The sequence below is a fragment of the Scomber japonicus genome, chromosome 16 (genome assembly GCF_027409825.1).
Source record: "Scomber japonicus isolate fScoJap1 chromosome 16, fScoJap1.pri, whole genome shotgun sequence".
NCBI classification, from domain to species: domain Eukaryota; kingdom Metazoa; phylum Chordata; class Actinopteri; order Scombriformes; family Scombridae; genus Scomber; species Scomber japonicus.
This window is the reverse complement of record NC_070593.1, coordinates 19,809,589-19,835,653: the sequence shown is the minus strand read 5'-3', so window position 1 is coordinate 19,835,653 and position 26,065 is coordinate 19,809,589. Positions and strand designations below refer to the sequence as shown.

At 42.2% G+C, this 26,065-nt stretch overlaps 1 protein-coding gene across 1 annotated transcript in view; it reads left to right on the top strand.

Annotated features, from left to right (window-relative positions):
- The window catches only part of LOC128374962 (AT-rich interactive domain-containing protein 1B-like), a 177,445-nt gene that overhangs the window by 18,580 nt on the left and 132,800 nt on the right, over positions 1-26,065 (top strand). Inside the window, exon 2 of the mRNA XM_053335180.1 lies at positions 10,457-10,660. Coding sequence (XP_053191155.1) covers positions 10,457-10,660 — 204 coding nt within the window. The remainder of the gene's footprint in view (positions 1-10,456; positions 10,661-26,065) is intronic.

The following is a 26,065-nucleotide window of genomic DNA, read 5'->3' as shown; positions in this document are numbered from 1 at the left end:
TACATCTCTGATTTGCAGTTCTATGCTATATCTGATGAGCGAGTATCTGTCCAGCCTTTTTCCCGTGTTTATAGCACCCATGTCGAGTTTTAGAGCTGAGGGATTCAGCCTGTCATGTTGACAGGAGATCAAATTCAGCCTGCAATGACATACCCTTTTTCACTGTGTCTGCAGAGGGCAGATTACTATGTAACCTAGCTCCAGTATCTCATCCGCCAGGTCTATAAGGCATGCAGTGCTTGTTTTTTTTTATTTATTTGTGAAATGTGAGATGACCTAGACCCGTAAATACACCTTCAGTGATTCCCACATGGTTGAAGAAGGCACTCTTGAGGTTTGATCAATGTCAAGGAATAGTGTAATCTAGGATGTGATGAATTGAAAGCTTCCTTTGACAAAAGCAGAGGATTGAGTCTCCAAGGGCAGTAACTGGACTGTGTATTAGGAATATGCATTTGCAAAGTGAAGGGACTGTGATCTGAAGTAACCTTTATCCAGGGAAAAAAAAATCTATATGTGAATAGGTCTTACAAACTAGAGAGAAAAAAAAAAAAAAAAAAAAAAAAAAATATATATATATATATATATATTTTATGAAACAGCCACACACTAGCTACAGAACATAATTTAAGAAAAAACTGGGTTGAATGTGCTGATTTAGACAATTTATGTGACCACCAAGTATAAGATGATGTGTGTCTGGGGCCTGACTTACACTTGTCATCATAAATGATATATTTTGATCTATTAATATGGCTGCTTTAGCCTTTGAGTGGAAATTGGAGTCATGCGTCTGTATGGCCCACCACCCTGTTAGTGGTGTAAGTGAATGGGTCTCCTAAAGGAACACAATATCTATATTAAGCTGTTTTAATTGTGTAAATACCTTTTTATGTTTCACTGGATGGTTCAGTGATTTAACATTCCAACTCACAAAGTTGAGAGTAACTTGCGTATTGATTTAAAAATCATTTTTACTTGCACAGGTAGTGTGTAAAAATACATACACTACACTTTGCCGTGTGGGTGAATACATACGGTAAATACACACACACACACAGACACTCAGGCACCCTCTCCCACAGAATCGGACACATGGTGAAATCTGTGTTACAGCCAAAAGATCTGTCGCATCTCCTGGGAAATATGCGCATCCCTTTAATATGTCTGGCCTTTAATAAAAACCTGAACATAAAAGGTCGGTCAAGGGTTGGTGTGTAAAACAACTTATGATCAGTGTATTTATTCTGGCCACATACTGGCTTGCTGTGATATAGATTCAGCATGTGTTTACACTGTTATATATGCTGAATTTAACAACAGAAAGATTTAGGAATTGTTTTGTTTTAGTATGTTTTTGTTTAGGCATATGGAAACTCGTGCTGTATTCACATCTGAAATATATGCAAAAGATTATTGGCGATGATACTGGAGATGTATACTGCAGACACTCATTTTCAGCATGATCATGCCCAAATCAAATAAATCACCTTTTAATTGCACTCAATTTTCTCAGTCATATGTTATTCATATGGTTTGGCACAGCCTGTCCACTGTAAACATAGCTGCCCTGGGGCTTAGCAATAATGGTAGTGAATGCTGGAGTTCAGTGTGAGTCAAATCTGTATGTGTGCAGTCAGGCCATGCATCAGGGCTCCCACAGGCTCGGAGCCTCTCATTGATCGACCAAGCTCCCCCACCTCATATTCCCCAGCCAGCTTCGGTGATTGATTCCCAGTCAGGGCCCAGGAGATGGGAGGCCTGGCTTTGTCTCACAGAGCCCAGGGCCTCCCAGAGGTTGACCTAAAGGGCCTTCAGGGGGAAGGAAGCCTATTTCCAGGGCCTCTAACCCAGGTCGAGGAGCCCATTTCTGGGGAAGCCTTCGCAGCAGGGTGAAAGAGCGGTGGCGCACATTCATTAAGCCGCTGCTGCTGCCGTGACCGCTATATGGAGGTGTGGGGAACAATGAGGTGGGGTGTGTGTTCGAGTGTACACATGCAAGAGGTGAAGAGGTTAAGAGATATTGGTGCATGGAGGTTTGGGGGGAAAGAACACTGCCTTAACATGCTATAACACAATCTGTCATAGCCATACACACACACACGTACACACAGAAAGGTGAAATACATTTTATGACTCCACTTACAATGTTCAAGCCTCTAACCTGCTGTTCCCATCTACACTGAACATTACCGCTGCCGTGCATCAACAAGCCTCTCTCCATGTCACTTTATGACGGTTGAGCGGAGGGGGAAAAAATTATATGAAAATCAATTTTTTTTTAATTAACTTTGTAAATTTCCCGCTGAGCTATCAGACACGGGGGCCTCATGTGTCGTGCCGAGTCCGATAATGAAATCAATTTGGTTCAAATTGTTTCAGGTGACTTTTAATGAGTAACTAATATCCGCCTGAGGAAGGAAGGTCAGGGTATCTGTTGGTTATTTGTGTTTTTGTGGAGGGGGGGGGGGCGGGGGGGTTGTTGTTTTTTTTAAGTGATGGATCACCCGTAGGAAAAATATGGATGATTCTACCCTGGAGGACTGGGCAGTGCTCCTAAACAAACTGCCTGAATGTAAATCCTTGTTTTTAGTGGGGAGTCTGTTTAACTGCACCACGGGTGTGACCTAGTTTGACAACTTGCTTTTTATAGATACAGTACATTTTTCATTTATTAATTCCTTGATGAAAGATTTTTTTATTGGAATACCACACCTGCATTTCAGGAGCGCCAAACTAACGTGAAGGAGGAAAGGTGGAAAAGGGCGTAATAACTATAAGGGACACCTATTGTGGTCTTGCTTTAGATACAGTAGAGCTTTCACATTCATAATTTACTTTTCTCCCTCTCCTTCAATGGCCAGCCTCCCAGCCTGAGGAGCTCGTTAAGCTTTGCCTTGCAGGGAAGACTAATGGATGGCGGAGAAAGCCCCTCAGGACCTTTTAGTATCATTTCTGTTGGTCTGCTCGCTTAGTATTCACTTATGTATTTTCACCCTACTCTGAGCACAATATCATGAATAACCATTGCTAATTCATAAACACACTTGGCGATACGGGACATCGTTCATAATTATCCAAGCTGTAGAAATGCAGTTCCTCTCCAATACCATTCCATTAGCAAAGGTGGTGATTTTCATGAATAAGGGGGAATCTAGCCTGCATATTTAATACCAGTATTTCAGCTCGGCTACAGGAGACGTGGGAAGCAAAAAGGGCAGCACATTTACTCAAATAGCCTGTTCCCTCTCTTTGGGGCAGATGGAGTTATTGTTATTTCCCTCCATCCCTGCCCCCTTTTTTTTCCTCTCTTTCATTTGGTTGTGTAACAGCATCTCTCCATGGGGTTCTGTGGGCTGGGGAAGTTAGAGAGGAGCGCATTCCTCTCGTTCCACCAAGGCCCTTAGATGAAATGGGCTTTTTGGCGGCCCTCCTCTGTCCCAGGGTCGCGTCAGGCAGGAAGCACACAGGACCGTAGGACGAGAAAAGACTGGGAATGTAGCGAGGCTCTCACTCCCCCACATCAGTAACAGATTCCATGAAAACAGGCAGTCCTGTGCTGCTATGGTGCTTCCACTATTTCCTGAGAGCATTTAGTTTGCATTAGTTTCAAAGCAATAGTTAGCAATAGCACAGTCTTAGCTTAAAGGTTTTTCAATGGATTTTCTACCCAGTGAGAAGCTTTTTCAAGGGGAGGCACTGCTGATCTTAAAAACACAACTCAGCACATGTTAAAGACACCAATGTGACAGAGGAGAGGAGTATGGACAATGTTTGACCAGATATGAAAAACACCACAGCATGTCCTCTACTCACTGGAACCCGTACATGTTCATCTTTTTTTTATCCATGAGTCTATATCTGGCAGTACAATGGAAATCTGTATAAATTCAGTCTTGAGAAACTGCATCCAGGAAGGAGAGTTGACAGGCAAATTTGAGGTCCGTGCTCTTCCACACGTGTTCCCTCCACACTGTTTCGGAGACGATTGCATTTTATTTGTTTTCATTCTTTAATGGCGTGTCGCAGGCATGTCAGCCGCATCTCGTTTTGTCATTGAGGTTTTCTCTCTCACCCTCACTCTCTCTCTCTCTCTTTCTCTCTATCTCTTTTTTTTCCCCTCCTGTCCCCGCTGCTTCTGGAGCGCTCAGTCTCGGCGAAGGAAAAGGGCTCTGGTGACCCCGCGACCCCAATCTCACTTGAGACAGATGAAGCAGCCCCCCCACCCCCCCTCTTCCCCTCTTCTCTCTTCCCTCCTCTTCTCCATCCCCCTCCTCCCCTTCTCTTAGTGACGTCTTTGTGCCGGCCGTGACGAACCGAACGCTCTGCAACTTTTCCCGATGCACGTCGGAGGGGGTTGGAAGGAGGGGTTTGGGGGTGGGGGGGGGGGTTGGTTTCTAAGCACCCATATCAGTGTGTGTAAGCGAGTGTTTGTGTGTGGTGTAAATATTGGTGTCAAACGCAGAGGGTACACCGATCACCAGAGGACAACGCAGAAGAGAGAGAGCAATTATGTGCCATTGCGCCAAACACAAAAGAATGACTTGTGGTCCACATCACAATAGCCTCTGTAGCTTCTCTCCGTCTGCCTTTCATTCTCAACTCGCCACATCTTTACCAAACATGTGCCGGCAATGTATACATTTCCACCCCTCATTCACTGCATCTCTCTCTGTCCTCATGTAATTGCATGTTTCTCGTTGCTAGCCAGCCTTCTGGCCTAGATGCTTGTACCATCCAGGCATACTGGGCTAAAGAAAAGGCAATTTTGCTCTTACCCAGCTCCCTGCAGACCAGCGCTACTCTTCACACTGTCATTTGTTACGAGACTTTTTCCTAACAAGGCAGGCATGCTGAGACGTAGGATGAGATCATCTTTCACAACATACTACACTGCATTTGGTCCTTTTTGGGATGTCACATGGGAATGCCATCACACATGTAGCTCAAAGACAGAGTCGCCCTCGCACAACCAGTTTTAAGTTGCGTTTATGATGAGATGAATAAGTAGAGATCTGCGAAGGTTCAGCTTTGCGTTTTCTCGTTAGTATTTCGTTATGTCGCTTGATTCCTGGCGGGTGAAACTGAAGTGATAGACCGTTACTGACGAGGGATCTCTTCCTAGCGGAGGCCGGGCAGGGAGGAGTTAACAACGTGCTGCTCCTCTTCTCTCCGCTTGATGACATCAGTATTGTCTCTGCATCCATGAAATTAATTTTTCTAATCTTAGTCAGCAGGAGCGGGGGAATTTGCACACATTAATATGGAACTCGATCTGTACTCGCCCACTGCTGCAGTCTCTCTTCTCTTCTTTCTCCCTCCTCCTCTCCCCATATTTTCTCTTTCCATTCTTTCTATTTTTTTTTCTGTTTGAAACAATAGGTCCAAATGCACAGGGTTTCAAGCCTGAAATACGGAGCTTTGTTGTAGAGGCCGAGGCATCGCCGGGGCCCCAGCAGTGTAATAGGAATTGGAGAGTGTTCTACTGCATGGTATAAATAAATAACATAAAAGACAAGGCTGATTGTCCCAGCAGACCAACCAGCTCTGGCTGCAGCATGTTGACTCTCCAGAGACAGATGTGGCACAGAGGATAAAGAGGATCCGTTGACAATAATTATCCTTATTTGTTTCTCCTCAGAAATTCACACGGGCTAAAATAGTTTCATTACACAAGAATAAAAGCTGGAGAGTCTTTCCAGGAAAAAGAGAAGATAATCAATACCAAAACAGCATCACGGGGCTAATCAGTTTTGATGCATCTTGTTAAAGGTGATGCTCAGAACTATTTTAACATGGTGCTAATTTGCACCATGTGAATGCCAAATAGGTATTTACACCTCTAACAATACAGAAATATTGTTAGAGCATTTTTGTCATAAATCACATTAAAGACTCAACAGATCTAAGTAACAGCTCGGAGCAGTAGAGCACCAATACTCAGTGTAGCTGCTAGTTCATTTAACCTGTAATGGTTCTATAGAAACTGTTACCTTTCCTACAAGAAAAAAAAATCTTTTGTTGCGGACGATATATAACCAGCAGGTGATATAAGGAATCATAATAGGTCGTTGAATTGCTCTTTTCCTAGTTCAAACTATTTCTGAAGTAACTGTCGCTCAATAAGGTAGCTTGTAGCCTATAAAGAACATATGAAGGAACATTTTATTACAGTGTTGGGTGTCTGAAGACCACCATCCTTTAAAGTCAGAAAAAAGCAGAGGATTTTAGTGGAAACACTAAAGCCCTGCAGACTGATATCTGAAAAATAGCAACACTAATCTGACGGTATTGTTAGAAAATAGCAACACTAATCTGACAGTATTGTTACCTGTCAAGTGGCTGAGCCTGTCTCTGTATGGTCCTTCACTGCTGCCTCTACGTGTGTGTGTGTGTGTGTGTGTGTGTGTGTGTGTGTGTGTGTGTGTGTGGATAGTAAATAACTGAAATGAAGGTCTGATGCAGACAGGTGATGATTTGGTCATCTAGTGTGAAGGACAAGGGTAGCAATAGCCAGAGGGATACGTACGTGTGTGTGTGTGTGTGTGTGTGTGTGTGTGTGCGCACGCTTTTTCCAACATGTTCGGCGACCACAGCTGATAAATCAGAAGATATTTTAAAATTATTCCCGCGTTCAAAATGAAATTGGAATAATAACCATTTACCAATATTGTTTTATGTTTGTTTGATCCCAGTGTGTGTCTCATAATCCACATATCCGAGCCTTTTGTGTCGAGCATTTTGTCTCTTTCTGATTAACAACTTAGCACATTAAAGCGAGAAGGAGTAAAATCATTTTCGCAACATAAAAATGTTGTCGATTGAGCTCAGAAAAGCAATTTAGGAGGTTTCACCCCACAGTAATTTCACCCATGTTTTGTTTTAATGGCTTTGTTTTGCAAAAAAAAGAGAGAGAGAAAAAAAAAAAAAAAAGCTCAGAAGAGTCAGAACGCTGGAGAGGAGTTCATAAATTGAATTTTAAATTTAGCAGTTGAATTACTCTTGTCTCCCATGCCCCTCCCTCCCCTCCCTCCCTCCCTCCCTCTCTCCCTCCCTCTCCCTCTGCTCCATTGAATGGCATGCCCAGATGAACAAAAGTGAAAAACACATTTGAAGAAAATAAAAAACAATTTCTGTGTATTCCCACTAGTATTTTATCTGCTGTCCCTCCTGGCACAAACACAATTCACTTCGTGTCATATTCATAATTTTTTTCCTAAGTACAGCCATTTCTCTGAGGGGAGAGAGAAAAAAAAATAATGTTTCAATTTGTCAAGAATTGTTGTCGTTTTTTTTTTTGTGCCCGGTGGTGTGAGGGAAATGGCGGGCATATCTCAAGGAAAAGGCTGCAGTGGGCTGAAATCTCATTTAGTGGAACTTGTCATGAGAGCAGATATGAGGCTGCGTTTGGGGAGGCGGAGAATACTTCTTTTTTTTTCCCCCTCTCCTCCTCCTCCTCTGTGGACAGGTGTGGATAATGCCATGTGTGGAAGATGGGACCAATGTATGTGATTGCTCTATATAATTTTATTGCAGCAGTTTTCATCTAAGAATTTCCAACGCAAGTGTGTGAGGGAGATGAAGGAGATCAGTGAGAGCCTGAACAAGATTCTGCTAATACAAATGTGTGTGTGTGTGTGTGTGTGTGTGTGTGTGTGTGTCTGTGCGTGTGTGTGTTTGCGTGTTTAATCGAGCATCCACTTCTCCATTCGTAAAACTCTGAAGTTGTTCTCTGTGTCCACTGCCTTTCTAAGTGCAGCAGTTAACGCTTTTTTTTTTTTTTTTTTTTTTTGCAAGTGTGTGTGTGTCTGTGTGTACACTTGGCAGCCATGTGAGGGGATTTACTTATGTTGCACTCAGCGTTTTTGGCAAACGGAGGACCTCTTGAGATGGATTGGTGAACTGGATGGAGTTGGGGAGGGTATGTGTGTGTGTGTGTGTATGTGTGTGTGTGTGTGTGTGTGTGTGTGTGTGTCCCATATCACGAGTGGCACAGTGCCCTGGATTTTCAGAAACTGGAGAGCGTCGCCCTTTTCAACGCAGATATTGCACAGTGGACCTGTGTGTGTGTGTGTGGGTGTGTGTTGTGCGTGTGTGTCTTCTGAGTGTAAAAACATTTAAGCCGGTCATGTGTTGCGTACCACTCTAGAGAAAACACCATTATCGCCACATTAGAAACATATGACCAGCGTCAAATTTAGCACATCAAAAAATGCTCTAAAACAAATCTGTCCTTTGAGGTTCAGTCACTTTAACTCTGTATATTACACCATCCAGATGCACTTAAGGACTAAATCTATTTTAGTTGCATTCTGAATTGAAGTTATTAGATCTCTTGTTCTTATTCAGTCGAGCGCCGCTTCGTCAGTTCCTCATCTGCGGACCAAAGGTGATGAATCAAGGTTTTTCTCACCACAAAAGCCTCCAACCCTGCAACAAAATGATGCTTCTTCAACTTGAAGTTCATCCATCATCAGCTTTGCACAAATTCAAATGATTTTTTCTATCAGTAACATTGTTTAAAACGGCTTTACTCCACGATGGCTCATAACTTTAATTATCCCCTAATGTGCTTTACTATAATTCTAGCAATCATTTTACTATATTAGATGTCCGTTTTGTCTGGTGGTTAAATATTTAATTGTAGATCTGTGCTGCTGGTGCACTGGTGTGACTTTAACCTCTGCAGTGAAGGGGATGATTGACTTATTAGTAGTTTGATGCATGAAAGAGGACAAAGTAAAGAACAAAAGAGTGGTTACAGTGCATGAGCAGGATTGCAAACACACAGTAACACACATAGCATAAAGGCTTTCTCTCTCTCTCTCTCTCTCTTTCTCTCTCTTCTCCTCTTTCTCCATGTTAGACTCTTGAAATCCTGGTGATGCAGACCTTTGCAGGATAACCCTCTTCTAACACGCGCTCGCATCCACCTCCATGCTGTGAAATAACTTTTAGACCCCCAAGAGCACTCATCACTCTCTCTCTCTCTCTCTAGCTTTCTTTCTCAATCTCTCTCACTACCCAAACACTTTTTTCCCTCTCTCTGTCTCTCTTCTCTCTCTTCTCTCTCTTCTCTTGGCTCTGTGAAATAGTCCAAACTACTCACGCACATGCCTCAGTAGACAAAACCACTTTAAAGCCAGACCGCCGTAACCGTCTGCACGTAACCTGCTGAATAAAGTGCTCCCATCCCCTGACATGTCTTCTTGATATTAGCCTGGCAATATGAGGCAGCGGCAATTTCTCCTCTACACTAGACGAGGTGATATTGAGTTGGGGAGAAGAGAGGGAACTGAGGAGGGAGTTAGCGGTGGTGGAGGAGGAGGAGGACGGGGAGGAGGAGGAGGTGGGGGCGTTAGTTGGAGATGAGAGAGAAGCGAAAGAGTGTATGTGTGTGTGTGTGTGTGTGTGTGTGTGTGAGAAACAGTAGGAACAAAATGTCATAAATCACACATGATCCTACACGGCGGAGACAAAGGGAGAAGGCATGAGAGGAGAGAGGGAAGATAGAAGAACTCCACATTATCTGCTGGGCAGACAGACAAACACGCCGCTACGGGTGACGGATTAGCATTAGCCCGACGCACTGTACCGGAATTTTCCAGTGGCTCACCGAGACCCCAAACAACCCCTAAAAAGGCACTGAAATACTTACAATGGAATAAATCGCCCTTGACACTTTCAACTCTTTCCTGTCTTTGATTTTTTTTTTTTTTTTTATTCTCCTATAAGAAGATAACTCTCAAGGTGTGGTTTTTAGAAAGCCCTTTGACTAACCAACTGCCCTGAGTTCCTTTCAAACTTGCAAACTTCAACAGCTTTTACCATACACCTTGTCACTTAAAGCCAGCCCTTACCTATTCCATTATTTTAATTTACAAGAGAATGAACTCAAATGTAATATAATCAGTATTTCTTCTATTTGGCTGTAAGCAACAATAAGTCATAGGGAGCGCTGTACGGTGATTATTGGCACCGTCAGGCTGTGGTTGTGGGAACAAGGCCATCCAGTTTTTTATTGCTATTGCTTCTCATCGCTTTAAACAACATTTACAACACTTTTAAAACCCTTTCAGACATTAAAACAAAGATACACGCCTTTACGTTTTAATTAAATCATTTTATTTTGGCTCTCCTCCAGCAAAGTTTGCTCCCAATAGCTTTGCAATAAACATCTTTGCTCACTTAATTCCATTTGTAGTTCATTTATGACCTGTGCACATTCATTTAAGGCTTCCACTCACTGCGCAATTATAAAATAAATCAATGGTGGCTGTAGTATAGAGTGTGTGCACTAAATGGACTTCTGTCAGGGGTTCCAACTTGGCAGATGGTGGAGGAATTCATTCAGATGCCTCGCAGCCATTCGCAATTTACTAACGATTGAATGTAAAGTATTAGCTAAGAAACATGCAGATGATATGTCATTAATCTCTTTTTCTCCCCTCCATAGGTGTCCTCCATGGACTTCATGGCTATGAAGCGCTCGCAGCTGTACGGCATGGCCAATAACCCCTACTCGGCTCCACAGCAGCCAGGGGCCGGACCTTACCCTCCTAACCAGCCATACTCTTCGCCTCCTCCGCACCGATATCCAATGAGCATGCAGGGGAGGGGCCAAATGGGCATGGGCGGGATGCAGTATCCTCAACAGCAGGTATGTCAGAAAACCAAAACACTGCATCTGTGTGTGTGTGCGTGTGTGTGTGTGTGTGTCTCAGAGTGGTTTGTGAATGAGCCAGCCCCCCCCCGCAGTGCCATTCCAGATATTGTAGCCGGTATTACAAGCGATATTGCGGTGGGACATTTCACCTCTCGTCATGAATGTTCTCCAGCGATTTTCCCCTGAAGGTTTGGTATGTTCAATTGGAGACGGTGCCTAAAATACCAGGCAGCACATCACACACCCTGGCATGTGTTGGTGTCACTCCTGCTCATCACTCAGTCCCCCTTAGACTCACACTGGAGCGGATGGGTTTGATGCTGCTGTGTGTGTGTGTGTGTGTGTATGTGGTATGGGAGGCATGTGTGCTCATTCTTTATGCTTGTTTGATGAAGCGCTTGTATGCTTGATTACATATGTATTTCTATATGCTTGTGTGTGTGTATGTGTGTGCGTGTGCTTTTTGATTTTTTATACGTGTCTGATTGTGCTTGTGTGTGTTTGTGTGTGTATTGCAATGCTCTCTGCGTAGTAAACATAGACACAGCACAGCCAACCCATGTCACAGTCTCTTTGTGCGACACAATGGGCCTGTGTTGGAGACAATGGCGCTTCTGTCTGCTTTATTGAGTCTTAAGTAAATCCCATTTGGTCTTGAAGGGTGTGTGTGAGAGAGGAAGAGATAGAGAGAAAGTATGCATGTGTATTCTGTATCTGTGTCTACTTTATATTACACATGTTTATATATATGTTTTTGTGTGTGTGTGTTTGTGTGTTTGTGTTTGTGTGCATGATGCAAGTGTCTCACATTTCCAGCAGAAACAAACTTTAACTGTATGTGTGTATATTTTAATGACAGTCTGATTCCATCAGTGTAGTTTGTAGTGAAACAGCAGTACTGAGCACAACAGCGAGAGAGAGAGAGAGAGAGGGGAGGGGGGCACAGTCTCCCCTGCTGTCACCGCTTGCTATATTTAGTCCGCCTGGCCTGTTGCTCTGGACTTGAATACCTCTCACTGGGGCGAGCGAGTTTCCACACATAGCAAGACCACAGAGAGAGAGAGAGAGAGAGAGAGAGAGAGAGAGAGAGAAATGGAAGGAGGAGGGAAACACAGATGGACTGACAGACAGACTTCTTGTAATGTCTAAAAATATTATGTGTGTACATGTAGTAGCAGAAGAAAATCAGTGTGTAAAGCCTGTATGCAGAAAGAGGCTCACACACACACACACACACACACACACACAATTTAAACCCATTCACATTATACAGTGAAGACAAATCACCTAGAAGTGGAAGAGACCTTAACAAACAGTAAGAGATGCATGAATAATTAAAGGAGCATGACACCAATTTTACACATGAATATTACTCATTGTGGACAGTAAAGCCTGTGAAAATAGTTTTGTCTTCTGTGGAGCTGCAGAGAAGCTTTCTGAAGTCGGAGAATATGACTAATGATACATCAGGGTGTGATGTTTAAAATATGAAAGACTTAAACTTAAAAAAAATTAAGGAAAAGCCTACGTTACGTACATGGGGGCTGAGTGCAGTGAGGGTCCAATAAAAAAGTGTGTGAAATTGTGTTTTGGGCATTTTGGTTTTCGTGTGTGCAGGCATTGTGTGTTAATAATAGTAAAATAATGATGATGATAATAATAATAATGATAATGATACACTCAACCATGAATGGACTCCAATTTTCATTATTATCTCAGAGCAGTGAGCCTTCATTACTCAAACTGCAGGTCTAAACCTCGTCTGACGCACTCTGATGATGTCAACACACTCCCAAACTGAGCATTATTGAAGCTGCTCAGGGGGGGTTGCAGTACCAAAGACACACAGTTGGGAGCAAGCGGGGGAGTATATGCTAAGACATGCTGTGCATAGAGAGTAATGCCAACGCATAATGACGTACAGTCACTCACACACAAAAATACATCTCTGGTACTGTTTAGTGATGAAATCCTCGGGCGTATTACATAGGGGAGGCTGAGCATCGGGGTAGCAATCACAGCGTAGCGCTATGGAACGTAATTAGTTCAAATAGAATTAGTTGTTCACTCTGGCTATAGCCATGGGAACTGTGCTTCTAAAGTTTCTAATTATCTGGCTCTGGCTTTAAAAGCAGCACCACCGCATTGCCTATCTGTAGCCGGTGAAATCTAGCTCACAGTAATGAGTTCGGAGGAGGAGGTTTAATTCCACACTCTCAGATGAGGGTAATGAGCCTCACCTACAGAAAGGCGGTCAGAGGTCTGATCAGGGAGAAACAGGAAGGGCTAGAAAGTGAACACTCCAGATGTGTATGCTGTATACCAAGTCTTAAAGTGACTATTAATTATATATCAAAAGATGCGCCAAACACAGTTAACATGGGAACGACTGCAGCTGTGTGTAGAGCAGGGAGAAATCAGCCACCCCGCCCTGTTTCTTAACCTCAGATGATGCAAAACTGTCCCAGGATCAGCCGCAAAGAACCATCTCACCGTCTTCTTGACTGTGGCTGATGTAAGACACAGCACACACAATCCCCCATGATGCATTGCGCTTCAGGGGCTGAGACCTCAGCTTGGCACAACCAAACATGCTGGGATGTTGCCAGGCAACGTGACGTCCACAAAGATATACGTCTATCTCTATGATTTCCCCGGGACTGAGTGTGTGTGTGTGTGTGTGTGTGTGTGTGTGTGTGTGTGTGACAGAGAGAGACAGTGAGTGAGCATGTAGAGGGTTTTAGCAGAGGAACAAAAGGTCCTTTTTGACTGCCTTTCTTTATAATTAAATCCTGCTAAAATGGAGCCTCACTCCTTTCAAATAAGAAGACCACAGCAATACGTTCATGTCATCCAGTGGACTCACCTTCATCCTTTTATGTAAGAACTAAACATGGCATCAAAATTCATCCCTAACATTGTGTATATATATATATATATATATATATATAGGGTGCTTACTATACATCCACTCTAATAATTCAATTTAATCCTGATTAGAGCAGCAGGTACACACCACAACCTGACTCTGTAACTTGAGTGAACAGAAGAGTTCAAACTTGGTTACTTTGGCTTTTTTTTTTAAATGTATTTATTTGTGAATTTACAGATGTAAAAGATATCATATCTACTCAGACATTCACATACATGTATACAATCACACAGGATCTACAGGACCTATAGACACATATACAAGGGAGGAAGCAAGCTATATATATATTATGTATGCATCTTGACTGAGCTGGCATCTTAATCAGGTTACCTGCAGGCTACAGTTGACCCTTTACACCAGGCTGAGACATCGTTTCTGGGAGACCTTGTTTACCTGTTCAGGCCCTCGAGCTTCATGTCTGGAGGTCTTTTTTTTTGTCTCTTCTCTGCACAGACAGCACACCTATGCCACTACTCAACGTGACGGCACATGAACTCTCACACTCGCTCCGACACATCCATAACACCGCAGCTCACCAGCAATTAAATACTCTGCTCGTGGCTCCTTTTCCTTAATCCAGCCATAAGAGGCAAGCACAGGCACCGATCTCACCGTTGATGTCTCAGAGAGAAAGAGGGAGGGGGGGAAGCTTCTCTTACCAGCCTCTAGCAAATAAGCCTAGAACTTGCATTAGGCGTTGTTAGCATCACGCTGCGTCGGCATGCCTGTGTGTGTGAGAGACAGTTTGTGTGTCAGAGAGGGTGAGAGACAGAGAGTGCATGTGAAAAAGAGTGTAAGAGACCGTATGTGTGTGTGGATGGAATGAAGGAAGCCAGAACAAACACATCAGCAGAAGAAAAAGAAGAAGAAGAAGAGGAAGAGGAGGAAGTAGAAGAAGGGAGGCGGGTGTCTTGGGGATGACAGGCCACATGAGAGAAGCGCCTGTTTGGGAAGTGGAATGAAGTTGAAAGCGGAGGAGAAAAAAAAAAGGAAAAGAAAAAATGCCGCCAATTCTGAGCGTAATTTCCTGTGATGTCAAAGTTGGCAGACGGAGAGGAAAAGGAATTTGAAGGAAACATTAGTGTTTGATGTGAAAAGAGGGGAGGGGTGATGGAGTGGGAGAAAGAGCAGGAGGAAAAAAAAAAGATATCTTGGGAAATGAAAGAGGGGGAGAGAGAGAGAAAAAGGAAGGAGTGTGTGCATGTGTGTGTGCATGTGTGTGTGTGTGTGTGTGTGTATAGGGGGGTTGAATGTGTCAATGAGTCAGGCAGAAACCATTACCAGTGTTGGCTGTTTGTTCCTCACACACTGAGCCAACTTGATAGAAGCCAAGCATTTAAAGTTAAGTGGAAATGTGGCTGACCTGCTGCCTGTTCATTCCACACAAACCACGACGCCCGTTCACCAGCCCTCTGCCCTGTTAGGTTTGTGCACCTTTTTTTTTATCAAGTCCCACTCTTTTTAAAGATGAAGATTTTTTTTTTTCCTCAAGACATCATGGGCAACAGCTGCACACATTCCTAATTAATAAGCAGCACACTAAGATGGCTCTCCTTTGTTTATTCATTTCATGAGTCTAATTTATAAAATGAAACAACATGTTTTACAGTGTTTTTTTCAGAACAGCTGAAACCGCTAAACTGAAACCAGTGCAGAGCAGCTGACAACTAAACTTTTTATTGCTTGTAGAAAATACTTGTAGACACTCGATAAAGCTTTTATTAGAATTAAATATACAGTATATCTTGTGTCTTGTGGTATAGTAACTTCAACTCTTTCTTTTTTTTAACATGCCTGAAGTTGGAAAAGCACAGGTGTAAAATATCATAGTAATGATCTCTGCATGCAACATGGTGAACATGGCCTATTACAGATAATACAGTAAGTAATCCATAAGGACCAGTAGGAATTATGATTTTTTTTTGCCTTCTGCTTTCATATTTGCACTGCCCTCTATTTCACTGTTTTTAATTGTAAACATCTTGTTAATTAACTAAGCGTAAGCCACTTGAGAAGTGCTGTAAACATTAACTGGCAAGTTCTCACGTGCTGATTGAACTCTTAATTAGTGCCTTATTAAAAGTGGGCGTGCTGAAAGGTCAGTCAGTTTAACCTAAAACGCACAGACGGCATTATCCTCAACTGTTAGGCATGTATACTGTATTTTGTTACTAATTAGAGGGATGGAGATCTGGACCAATCAGAGCAGAGAACATAACCATCTGTTTCATAGTTGTTTTGAGAAGCACACATCTTCTTTCTTGATGGCAAGTAGGTTTGATTCTTCTTTGATTCTTAAAAAGAGATAACAGAGGAGAATAGGAGATGGGAGGAGACAGGGGAAGAGAGTAAAAAGGGTTTGAGGGGCTAGTTCAGCTAATGAGGCTCCCATTTCCCTGGTTAAGTAGCTGGTAAAAGATCAACTTCAGAAATGTGTCTGTAAAAGTTGACCACAGCTCTTTTACTTAACGCTCCTCATCTTACCATGAAGCTACTGTACAGTAGGAACTCCCTCTTTAAATTCAAGTTACTGTTCATGATCCTAATATAATGGAAGAGTCGTCCCACCACAGGATTCACTATCACTCTCAGGTCTGAGGTGTTTTCTCATGGTGGGGAGGTTCAGTTACATCTACACAGTTTGTAAACACAGGACAAAAAGTTTGAATTATTATTTAACTTGAACAATGCATGTGTAGCTCATATGTTTAAATACTGAACAGGTTTTTAAGTTTCCATTAAAAAGAAAAGCTGTAAAAATCCCTGTCTGTCCAAACATCATCTTGTCAGCTATCGACTTCAGGGAGTTACATGGGTAATTTACGACATTGATTGAGCTTAGGCAGGGGGGTTCCTCACCGGCGGGGAGAGCGAGGGCCACTTGGAAGCACTTAGGGGCCCCGGGCGCTGGGGTTGTCTCTGGGGTTAATGCAGCCAGCGCTGCTGGCTCTGACGGATGGCTGGGAAGCCCCAATAAATCAGCCCCTCTGCCAGGAAAGATGGAGGGAGAAGAGGGGCGGGGGTACAAAGGGGAACACTCCAGCCTCGTCACACCCCTCATTTTTTGAAAGGCTCTTGAAACCTCGGAGGCTCGCTGTTCAAAGTCCATGCGGATACACACCCACACAACACACACTTCCATCCACGCTGTTTCCTCCTCAACTCCAGTCCTGCACTCCATGCCAACATGCCATGGGACCCTGAGCATGTTCACCTCACATTTAAAGAAGACATTAGAGGAGAGAGAGAGAAAGGAAGGTGGGGTTAGAAAAGGAGAGCGGAAAGGACTGAAAGAAAGGAAGACAACGAAAGGCTGATTAATTAAGGGTTCCTCTCTGGTTACAGAATAGATGAAGTTTCAGGATCAATTAATTAGCAAGCTAGCCTACGCATGTCAATGGCTCTAATAGCCTGCTCTCATTTGTAACTTTTATTACCCCGCTGCTGTGGAGTGGCTCTCAGCCAATCAGACGCCACGGGGAGACGATTCTACGTGGCCATTAACTGGAAAGGGGGGGGGGGGGACACCTCCCATTTCACAGACTGGTTGAAGTGATGCTATCAATTATATCAGTGCACATTGTGTATACACTAGGCCTGACATAAGGGAAGATGTCCAAACCCAGACGCGGCGCTATGTTTTTTTTTTTGTCCACTCAGGACCAGGACAGGAAGGGCATACTCTCTCTCTCACACTCTCATTAATAAAACTACATCATGATATGCAGTGGGGTCCAAAAGTCTGAGACCACAAGTAGGAAAGTGGTCTCAGACTTTTAGACCCCACTATATATGATAGGAGCCAGTAGATTATGATTTTCATGTGAGCCATTAGTTGAATTACAAAACCAGCTGTCTGCTCTGCCTTGCTGTTGCATTAGTTGTATGAGCAGCAGACTCCATCATTCTCACTCACTCAGGCAGGTGAATTGATGTTGGAATTTAATATAATTTAGTGTTGAATGCAGGCAAGCGGTGTAAAACGTCACAAACGGCATGTTTTTGAAAGATCCAGGCTCGGCGCTCTGTGTCTGCGGCGCTCTGTCTATTGATAAGATAAAAGAGCAGAGAGATGAAAGAGAAGCGAAACGGAGGGAGCGAGGAAGAGAGAGGAAAGAAAGGGATGCTTTACGTCTTTGCCGAGTTACAAGGGGATTAGTCCCCGCTCTAATTGGCTCACCGAGAATTCATCTGAGTTTTCATCCAGATTACAGATAGATTTTTTTTTTTTTTTTTTTTTTGCTTAGGTCAAGTCTGCTCCTGCATCTCAGTTTCTGTGCTTCATTTGTAGAAAAAGAGAGAAGTGAAGAGACGTGACACACCGTCAACATTTGAAAAGGGATCTGAGAAGACATGGAATGGCATGATCAAGGTGTTACCCAATTTCAGCCGCTGTATATTCCTCCATCCATCTAGTCAGTGATAGATGAAGAGAGAAGAGAAGATGAAGACACAGTTATATACACTATATCCATCTATCAAACTATATCTAACATATGCTATTGACTTGAATTTAGGTTGATCTGGATTTTTAAGATCAACCCTGCTTTTATAATACCAGTTTTTTCAAGATAAAAGTCAAAAACAAGTCTTCTTAAAGAATTAAACAAACTTCATCCACAGATACTTTTTTAATTCCATTTCGCCATTTCAAGAAAATCCAGATTAATCAGTGGATTAGTGTCTACCAAGTATCATCTTTAGTCTTGGAAGCTGTTGTGCAGTTACTGTCAGGTATCTACTTTTTTTTTTTTTTTCGGTCTGGAGAAAGAAATAGAGACAGCGAGCTAAAAGTGTTGATTTTTTTAAGTGTAAAACATCATCCATATTCAGGCTAGTACATATAGATTTATGGCTCTTACGGGTCAAGCTTGTGCCATATTCACTTGAATGAGAAATAACCAAAAGCTGCAGAGAAGCTCATAGAATATCGAGGCTTGCTCAAGAGCACTTCAGCATGGATTGACGTCAGCGAGGTGATGACTCAGGAAAGGCACGGTACAAACACGTGCGAGTCCCCTGATCCTTCCAAAGGTGTCAAGGACAACATAAACCTACCTGCCCCGGTACAGATTCATCTCTGACACACCGTACGGTATCGGCACTGACCTGAAGCAACTTGACAATACGTTGTGTCGCTGTCATTTAACGCAATATAGCTGCATCCAAGAAAGACAGCCTCTCAGCAGGGGATGTAAAATATAGAGTATAATCTCCTACGCTGATGTCGACCGCTAATGGTGAAAAAGCATGTTTCAACTAGAAGCCCCACCACAACCACCACCCCACCCCACCCACCCCCCTCCGTTCAGATGTAATTGACATGACTCCTACACAAGTTCGTGCCTGTCATCGCAGCAAGCTGTGAAAAAAATGAGCCAATCCGTCGTGTGCCGAAATGATTGATCTGAAAGAGGTTTTAGGTCTATTTTGCTCTTGAATTGTGTTGTTTACATGTGTCACGAGCCTTCTTTCATTCTTTGTAATTTGATGATGTTTATTTTCTAGCAAGATGGCAGCTATACTTTTAAATATATCCAACATTAAGTAGCCTTTTTTCACACCACACCACAGATAATGTAACAAATTCAGTGTTAAGAAGCATTCCAGGTGATCATTGATCTATTTACCCGTCTTTCTCACATTCTTCTCTCTGGGAAAGCCTGCTACAGTACAACTCCTTCAGTATCAGCAGCTGAACATTTTTCCCTCCCTCCCTCCCTCCCTTGCTCCCTCTCTCTCATTCAGATCCATTTTTGACCCCTCAATGAATCACATTTGCTTTTTATTTTTATTTTTTCTTTCTTCCCTCTCCCTCTTTCTCAATTTCCCCTCTCTCTTCTGTCTGTCTTGGCCTCAGATTGGGGTCAGGAGTTTAGTAGGGGAAAAACATTTGGAGCCAGTGGCACGGGGCCCAGAGCCTCTCGCAAAAAAAGAATAAAATAAAATAAATAAATCGCTGTTCACACACACATTACAGAGAGCATTAACCTGCCCTGCTCTGCCTCTCCAAATGTCTCCATTACAGCTCTGCCTGGAAACACACACAGCCACCGCTCATCGCAGCCAGCCAGCAATAAAAAAAAAACACCAGCGATGAGCAGCCTCTTTGTTTTTTTGTTTTTTTTTTCTTCTTCAATTGATGCGAGCAGAAACAGAGAATTAGAGAGAGGGGTGGGGGGGATAAAGAAAGACAGACAGGGGCCAGAGTGCAACATTTGGCAGTCTTCAGAAAAGGATCTGTGATGAAAGTATAGAAAAACACGCCTGTGTAGCTATCAGTCGATGGCTACCGACGTGCTCGCTTTTCGCTCGCCGTCAGCGCAATGTTGATGTTATCACCGGGTCGATAAGTCACCATCTTTGAATACACGAGCTTGTGTTTTCATTTGGAGATAAAAACCTTGCAGCATGTGGGAAAAAATTGGATATCAACGTGCTTCATACTAAAAAAAAAAAATAGCAGCAAATTCAGCTGTTTTTCCTCACTGGTCTGCATGGGACTGTGTTGCCTATATTTTTGTATTAGCTTTTTGATTTGATAACCTCTGCCTCATGTCCGTTAGCAGTGTGTAAGTTCACTTTATTGGCACATTATGACTGAGAATCCCATATATATATATATATATATCACTCCTCCTGTCCTTCACTCTTTCTTCGCCGCTCTCGTTCTCTCGCTCCCTCCAAGGGCAGCTCATTCCTCGAGGTGTCAAGGGCCTCCCGATGTATGAGGAGGGGGAGGAGCGAAAGAGAGATCAAAGAGAGGTATAGCACATCGAGAGCACCGTCACCTTGGGGTAAGAGATTTGAGGACGGTGACGAGCACGGTGATGCATCACCTCTTCTTTCCCTTCTTCCCCACTTTATGTTTAATCATGAGCCTGTTGATGCTGATCCTTCCCCTCAGATGCCTCGCATTTCATTAAGGGACTCACCTTCGCCTGCGATGGTGCTCCCGTCTCGTTCTCCGTACGAGAGATGAGCAGACGCGGTATTGGCCGCTGTATGAGGATCTGATCTTATCCCCACACTGAGGTGAAGAAGCTAGTTGATGTGTTTTGTTCTTGAGTATAATAAGAAGCTCTTGTCAGCAGTGTAAAAAAAAACTAATGTGCACGTTTGGATGTCAACTCTTTATATGTTGTAAAAGTGGGAGAATGGATATTTATATTACCAGTGACAGACTCCAACAACAGCACACATGCCCTGTGTTATTAGACCAGAACAAAGTAGTCCCTTTTTAGCTGTCATCAATGCAGCATCTTTAACAGTAATACTATGGTTCAAACATCTTAACACCAGCTACATTAGAAAGTGTGTTGAATTTAGTATAAAGTGTCTTCTTTCTTATCTATTTACTAAATGGTTTTATGTTAAATGGTTGAAAAGATTCTAAAAGAGACAACTTTGCAGGATGCATTATCACACTTTTAAGAACATCACTTCTCAAGCTGTCTGTTATATTCACAGCCATTAGATATGCCATGATTACTACTTTCAAGCATCTAAGGTTAAATGTACGTATATGCATACCGAGGCCTAGAAATGTGTGTGAGTATTTGTCCACATTAGTTTCACAGTTATGGCTGAGAAAACAATAACAGGCAGTTGACTCACAGATAGTCAGGATTGAATACAATTTTCTGATTCTGATCTTATCTGATTTTTTTTTTTTTTTTTTTTTTTTTTAAATATTGTTCTGCTGAAATACGGCACAACTTGAACGGGTAGGTTGCTCATGAATGAGCGCTTTGTCCTCAACAATGAAAACAAGGAACAATGAAAGACGTCCCTGTTGTATTATTATCATACATCATTGACTTCATGCAGTTAGTTTGGAAATGTTGCATCGGCAAGGGAAAGAATTAATCAGACGTTTGTAGGGTAAGTTTATAGAAGATCCTTCCAATTTAATTAGAAAAAATGTGTCAGTAACTATTTTAAACTTTTTTTTTTTGTTTTGTTTGTTTTTTTTCTCATTTCTTTTTTTTTTACAGGCAGAGATTGAAAGGTGTGTGATAGATCATACGACAATAAGTAGCGCAGAAGCAGCAGGTCAACTAAAACACATATATTAGTTGGATCATTTTAAATTAAAAAGCTTTGGCAAATAAGCTTGACAAAAAGAAAAAAAGAAAAAAAAAAAGATGAGCCAACTGCCACAGCTGTCAGAGTTATTTTGATACTGCTGTACTTTTTTATTCTTTTGACTGACAGATCTGTCAACACTGCCATTTCTACCTTGCTGTTTCCCTGCTGCGCTCCCTTGCTGAAATTTCCTTTGATTATCTGCCTTTAAGTTCACTGTTAGATTATTTGAACTGCTGGAGTCTGAATGTGAACAAAAATCTAGGTTTCATTTTTTTGCATTCTATTTACAAATGTACATAGTGTAAGTAATGTAATGTGACTGTGACTGTTTTTTTACATATTCACATCCATCCATCCATCCATTCAGTGATGCTGTGATTAAACGCGGTGACTGTACTTCTATTTTAAGCATTTCAGGAAGCATTTTAGGAGGTATTGTAAGCCTGCGGTTATATCTTGTTACAATCTTGGCCTCTCGATGACCTTAAAACACCTTACATCAGTAATTGTTGCACCCAAAACAGCTAGAGGCATGTTGAAGAATACAAAAGCGAAACGACTGCCAACAGGACAAACACACCTAACTTGCTTTAACAAGTTCTTGATCAATATCTGTCCTTGGATGATTAAATCAAAGCAGTAAGATAAAACTGAGATATGTTTATCTTGGTGCCAAGTTGTGTAATAAAATTTGGAGGAGATTATAGTAAAAATGTCACTTTAAATCAATGACACCGGGCATTTAGAGTAATTTATGCTAATATTAGCATTGCATTTATATGGTATTATACCATCAGTTACTCTGCAGCGTGTAAATATATAGTGCAAACAGTGTATTATACCCTTCCTTATCACCAGTGTGCCTTCCAGTCATTGCAGAGATACTGGATTATTTTTTGCTATTATTTTTATTAATGGCCTGTTTGGTCATTTACACCTATATATATCAGAGGTGTCAAATCATGTGCCATACAGGGACAACAACAATGCATTCTTTCATTCTAGCCTGTGCCCCACTGGTATACTACATACTAATTGGAGAAAAATAAAACAATTGTGGATGGTGGTGGTGGAGGATAGCGAGTATGGAAATGGGGCTCAGAACAGGTGATTTCAGTGATTAGCTCGTCCTTTCTGATTGGAGACACACAAGTCAGTGAAACCCAACGCACTAATATATGATTTGACCTCGCTTGCACATTATTTAAGTGCAAAGTTGTTAAGTGCATGATCCTGTCACTGTTCTGCATGCTTCTCTTCCCACAACCTCCACCCTGCATCAGCTTCACTAGCCCTGCCTTGCTCCTATTATTCCCTCCCAGCCAATGAGCTCCTCGCCTGTTCTCTAGTCACCTGCTCTCTGTTCCCTCATTAGTTCAGTTTGTATTTAAGTCCTGTTGTTCAGTTCAGTCTTTGTCGGATCGTCTGTTCTGTTCAGCTTTGTCAGCCTGTACTCCTGAGTCCTGTTCCTGGGTGGTGAACTAAATATTAAATCTTCATTTCCTGTTGTCTGCTGTCTCCTGAATTTGGGTCCAGCTGCTCTGCTCCATGTCCAAACTACATACTAATTTATCAGAGTATTTACTAAATCCTGATCTTTATAGTAGGCTATTTTTTTTTGTAGCTGGTTTACATGAAATCTTAATACTTGATTTCACCAAACACATGCACTGTTGGATGTTGATTGACATTCAGCAACAGCACACTGAATAAATCAAGCATTTTTTTTAAAATATGCATACATCATTTTTTTTTAAGGTTACTTACATTTGTAGTGTGAACACATTTTAAGCTCAAAACCTGCCTAACATTATGTAGAACAGAAGTGGGACGCAGCTAATGATTCTCATTTCTGGTCTACACTGCTGCTACTGCTCCATCCAACCAGCTCATTAATGGTCATTAATTAATTACCTTCATCTGGTGTTCCAGGTGTCAATCTGAGCAGTTGCATCTTCAGTATCTACCTGTCTATTTTAACTCCTACCTCTCATATTTTGTTCGTCATATTATGCACTTTATGATCCACTTAAATAAAAATCAGACTCTTTCACACTTTCTTCCTCTCTTTATTCTTCCTCATCACTATTTCACAGTATCCCCGTCTGTCTCTCCTCTGAGGCTCTTGTTTCCTCTGCTTCTCTTTTACACTTGTCTTGCCCCTTTTCTCTTCACATATCTCTCTGTCTGCATCACCGTCTTTATCCGTCTCTCTCTGTCTTTATCATGTGAGAAATCGCTTTATCCATCCCTTTAAGTATCTCCGTCACTCTGTAACACCCCTCCTCTATCTCCCTTCTGCCTATCTCTCCATCTCTGTCTCTCTAAACATCTTTGTTTGCCGTCGTCTCTGTATCTCTTCACATGAACGTAGCGTTTTTCTTTCTCTTCTGTTTTTCTTTCTTCGTCAACTCTTCTGACTTTGCTTTAGTTGCGACCCTTTCCATCTCTTTTTTTATTTTAAGCTGACACCTCTGTGATCTGTAGTGGCCACCTAGCATGATAGCATGCTAATGTGTTGCCTGTGTGTGTGTCTGTGTGTGTCATGCCTGTCAGGGTGTACGTCTGTGTGTGTGTGTATGCGTGCGTGTGTTTACGGTCGGAGGGAGCTGGCTCTGCTTAGCACTCTGGTTGGCTGAGTCCATCTGTCACTCAAAACGGGCGACCTGTGGTCCCGGTCGCCAGCCAACCGTATCACCACTTCTACAGAATTATGAAAATTCCTGTCTATTGCTCATTGGCCCAATTGAATTACAAGCAGCGCCTTGTTCCGTGCAAGGCTTTTAAACGGCTGATTTGAGGAACACACATGCACACACACACACACACACACACACACACAGACACACAAACACACACCACTGCCTTGGATTGGGGTTAGTATAGCCATTTATTTTCTCCATTTGCAGAGCAGGAAGATACCGTCTGCCTTTTCACAGGGCTCTTGTTTTGATAGATTTTTGATTGAGTTCTTCTCAGTGTTTGCGTGCGTGTGTTTGTGTCTTTGTATCTTAATATGCCGCCAAGGCTTTTGTTTTCATCACACTGTTTCTGCAGTTTATGGTGAATTATTTGCTTCACAGGATGTCTATTCTGCGTCATTTCTCCCTACAGCACTTCACATCTGTTGTCATTTCATTAGACATTTATTTGACACCGTGTGCCTGCCAAGACACTCCGGATAAATCACACTGTTATTTTGTCTGCTTGCACACACCTGAGTGGAAGGAAAAAGGTGGTCTTATTTTCTACTTCCAGCGGTTATTTTTATTGGTATAAGCAACGGCGCAGCAAGTCTGTTTATCACTGAACATTTTCTCAGTCAAAGAGAATCAGGTTTCAGTGAACTGGTGTGTACTCAGTAGGTAGGCTACAGTACATGCATACAGTCTGCCACAGCGATCAAACAGTAGCTGCATATGAATGACTCTTTCTTCCCTCCCAAAGCCACTGTGACAGGTTTCCACTTGTTAGACCTTTAGTCTGCCTGCTGTCTCTGTAGCTATTTGACTTGACTGACTGATGGCCCTTTTTTCATTTGTTTCTGCGTCTGTCTTTTTGCTCGCTTACCTGATTGCCTGTCTACCTCCTCGCATATCAGTCGGTCTCTCCACCTGATTACACTAAAAACTGACATTTTTCAATGGTACCCTTGTAATAAACATTTATCACAAAGTAGCCAGAGGAAGCTTGAAAAAGGAGCTAGATGTGATCAAGGAGGAGAAAATAAAACCAAAAATTCAGGACAACATGGAACCATGTTTGACCATAGTAACAGCTGCCCCTTGTTATACTGTAGTGTTTAAACAAGTATCATTCTCTTCAGTTTCTGCATTGTCCTAAATGTCCCTGGAGCAGTTACTGAACTGTTGCAGGAAGAGTAATGTTAACTGATCTACCGTGGACTGCTCATTATTTGTTATTAGCCACCCACTACCTCCCTCTTTCACCTACCAAGGGTAACCGCTAATATTTCAAGGAGGTGTCTTACAGTATGTTTGGGTCCATTTAACCATCATGCAGCAGCACCAAGTGTGTAAACAGATTTGCTGTTGAATGCACTTGGACGTATAGTGGTGTATATGTATAGAAATGGAAAGGTGATGTTCTTATTTGCCTTGTCATGTAAATATAAATTGATGCAGTGGAGTAAGAGGAGGTATATAGAAAAGGTATATAGAAAAAGTATTATAGCTTGTAATTATAGGCCTGAAGCAAGAAGGCCTATGAGAAAGAGATGTTAAAATCATTCTAGTCCATACTAATTATGATCTATAGAAAAGAATAGGAAGAATAATATGACATTACATAATAAGCTCCACACAATTATTTTTACCCATCCAGTAGTCGGTCTTTACATCCTTACCGAGAGCAAA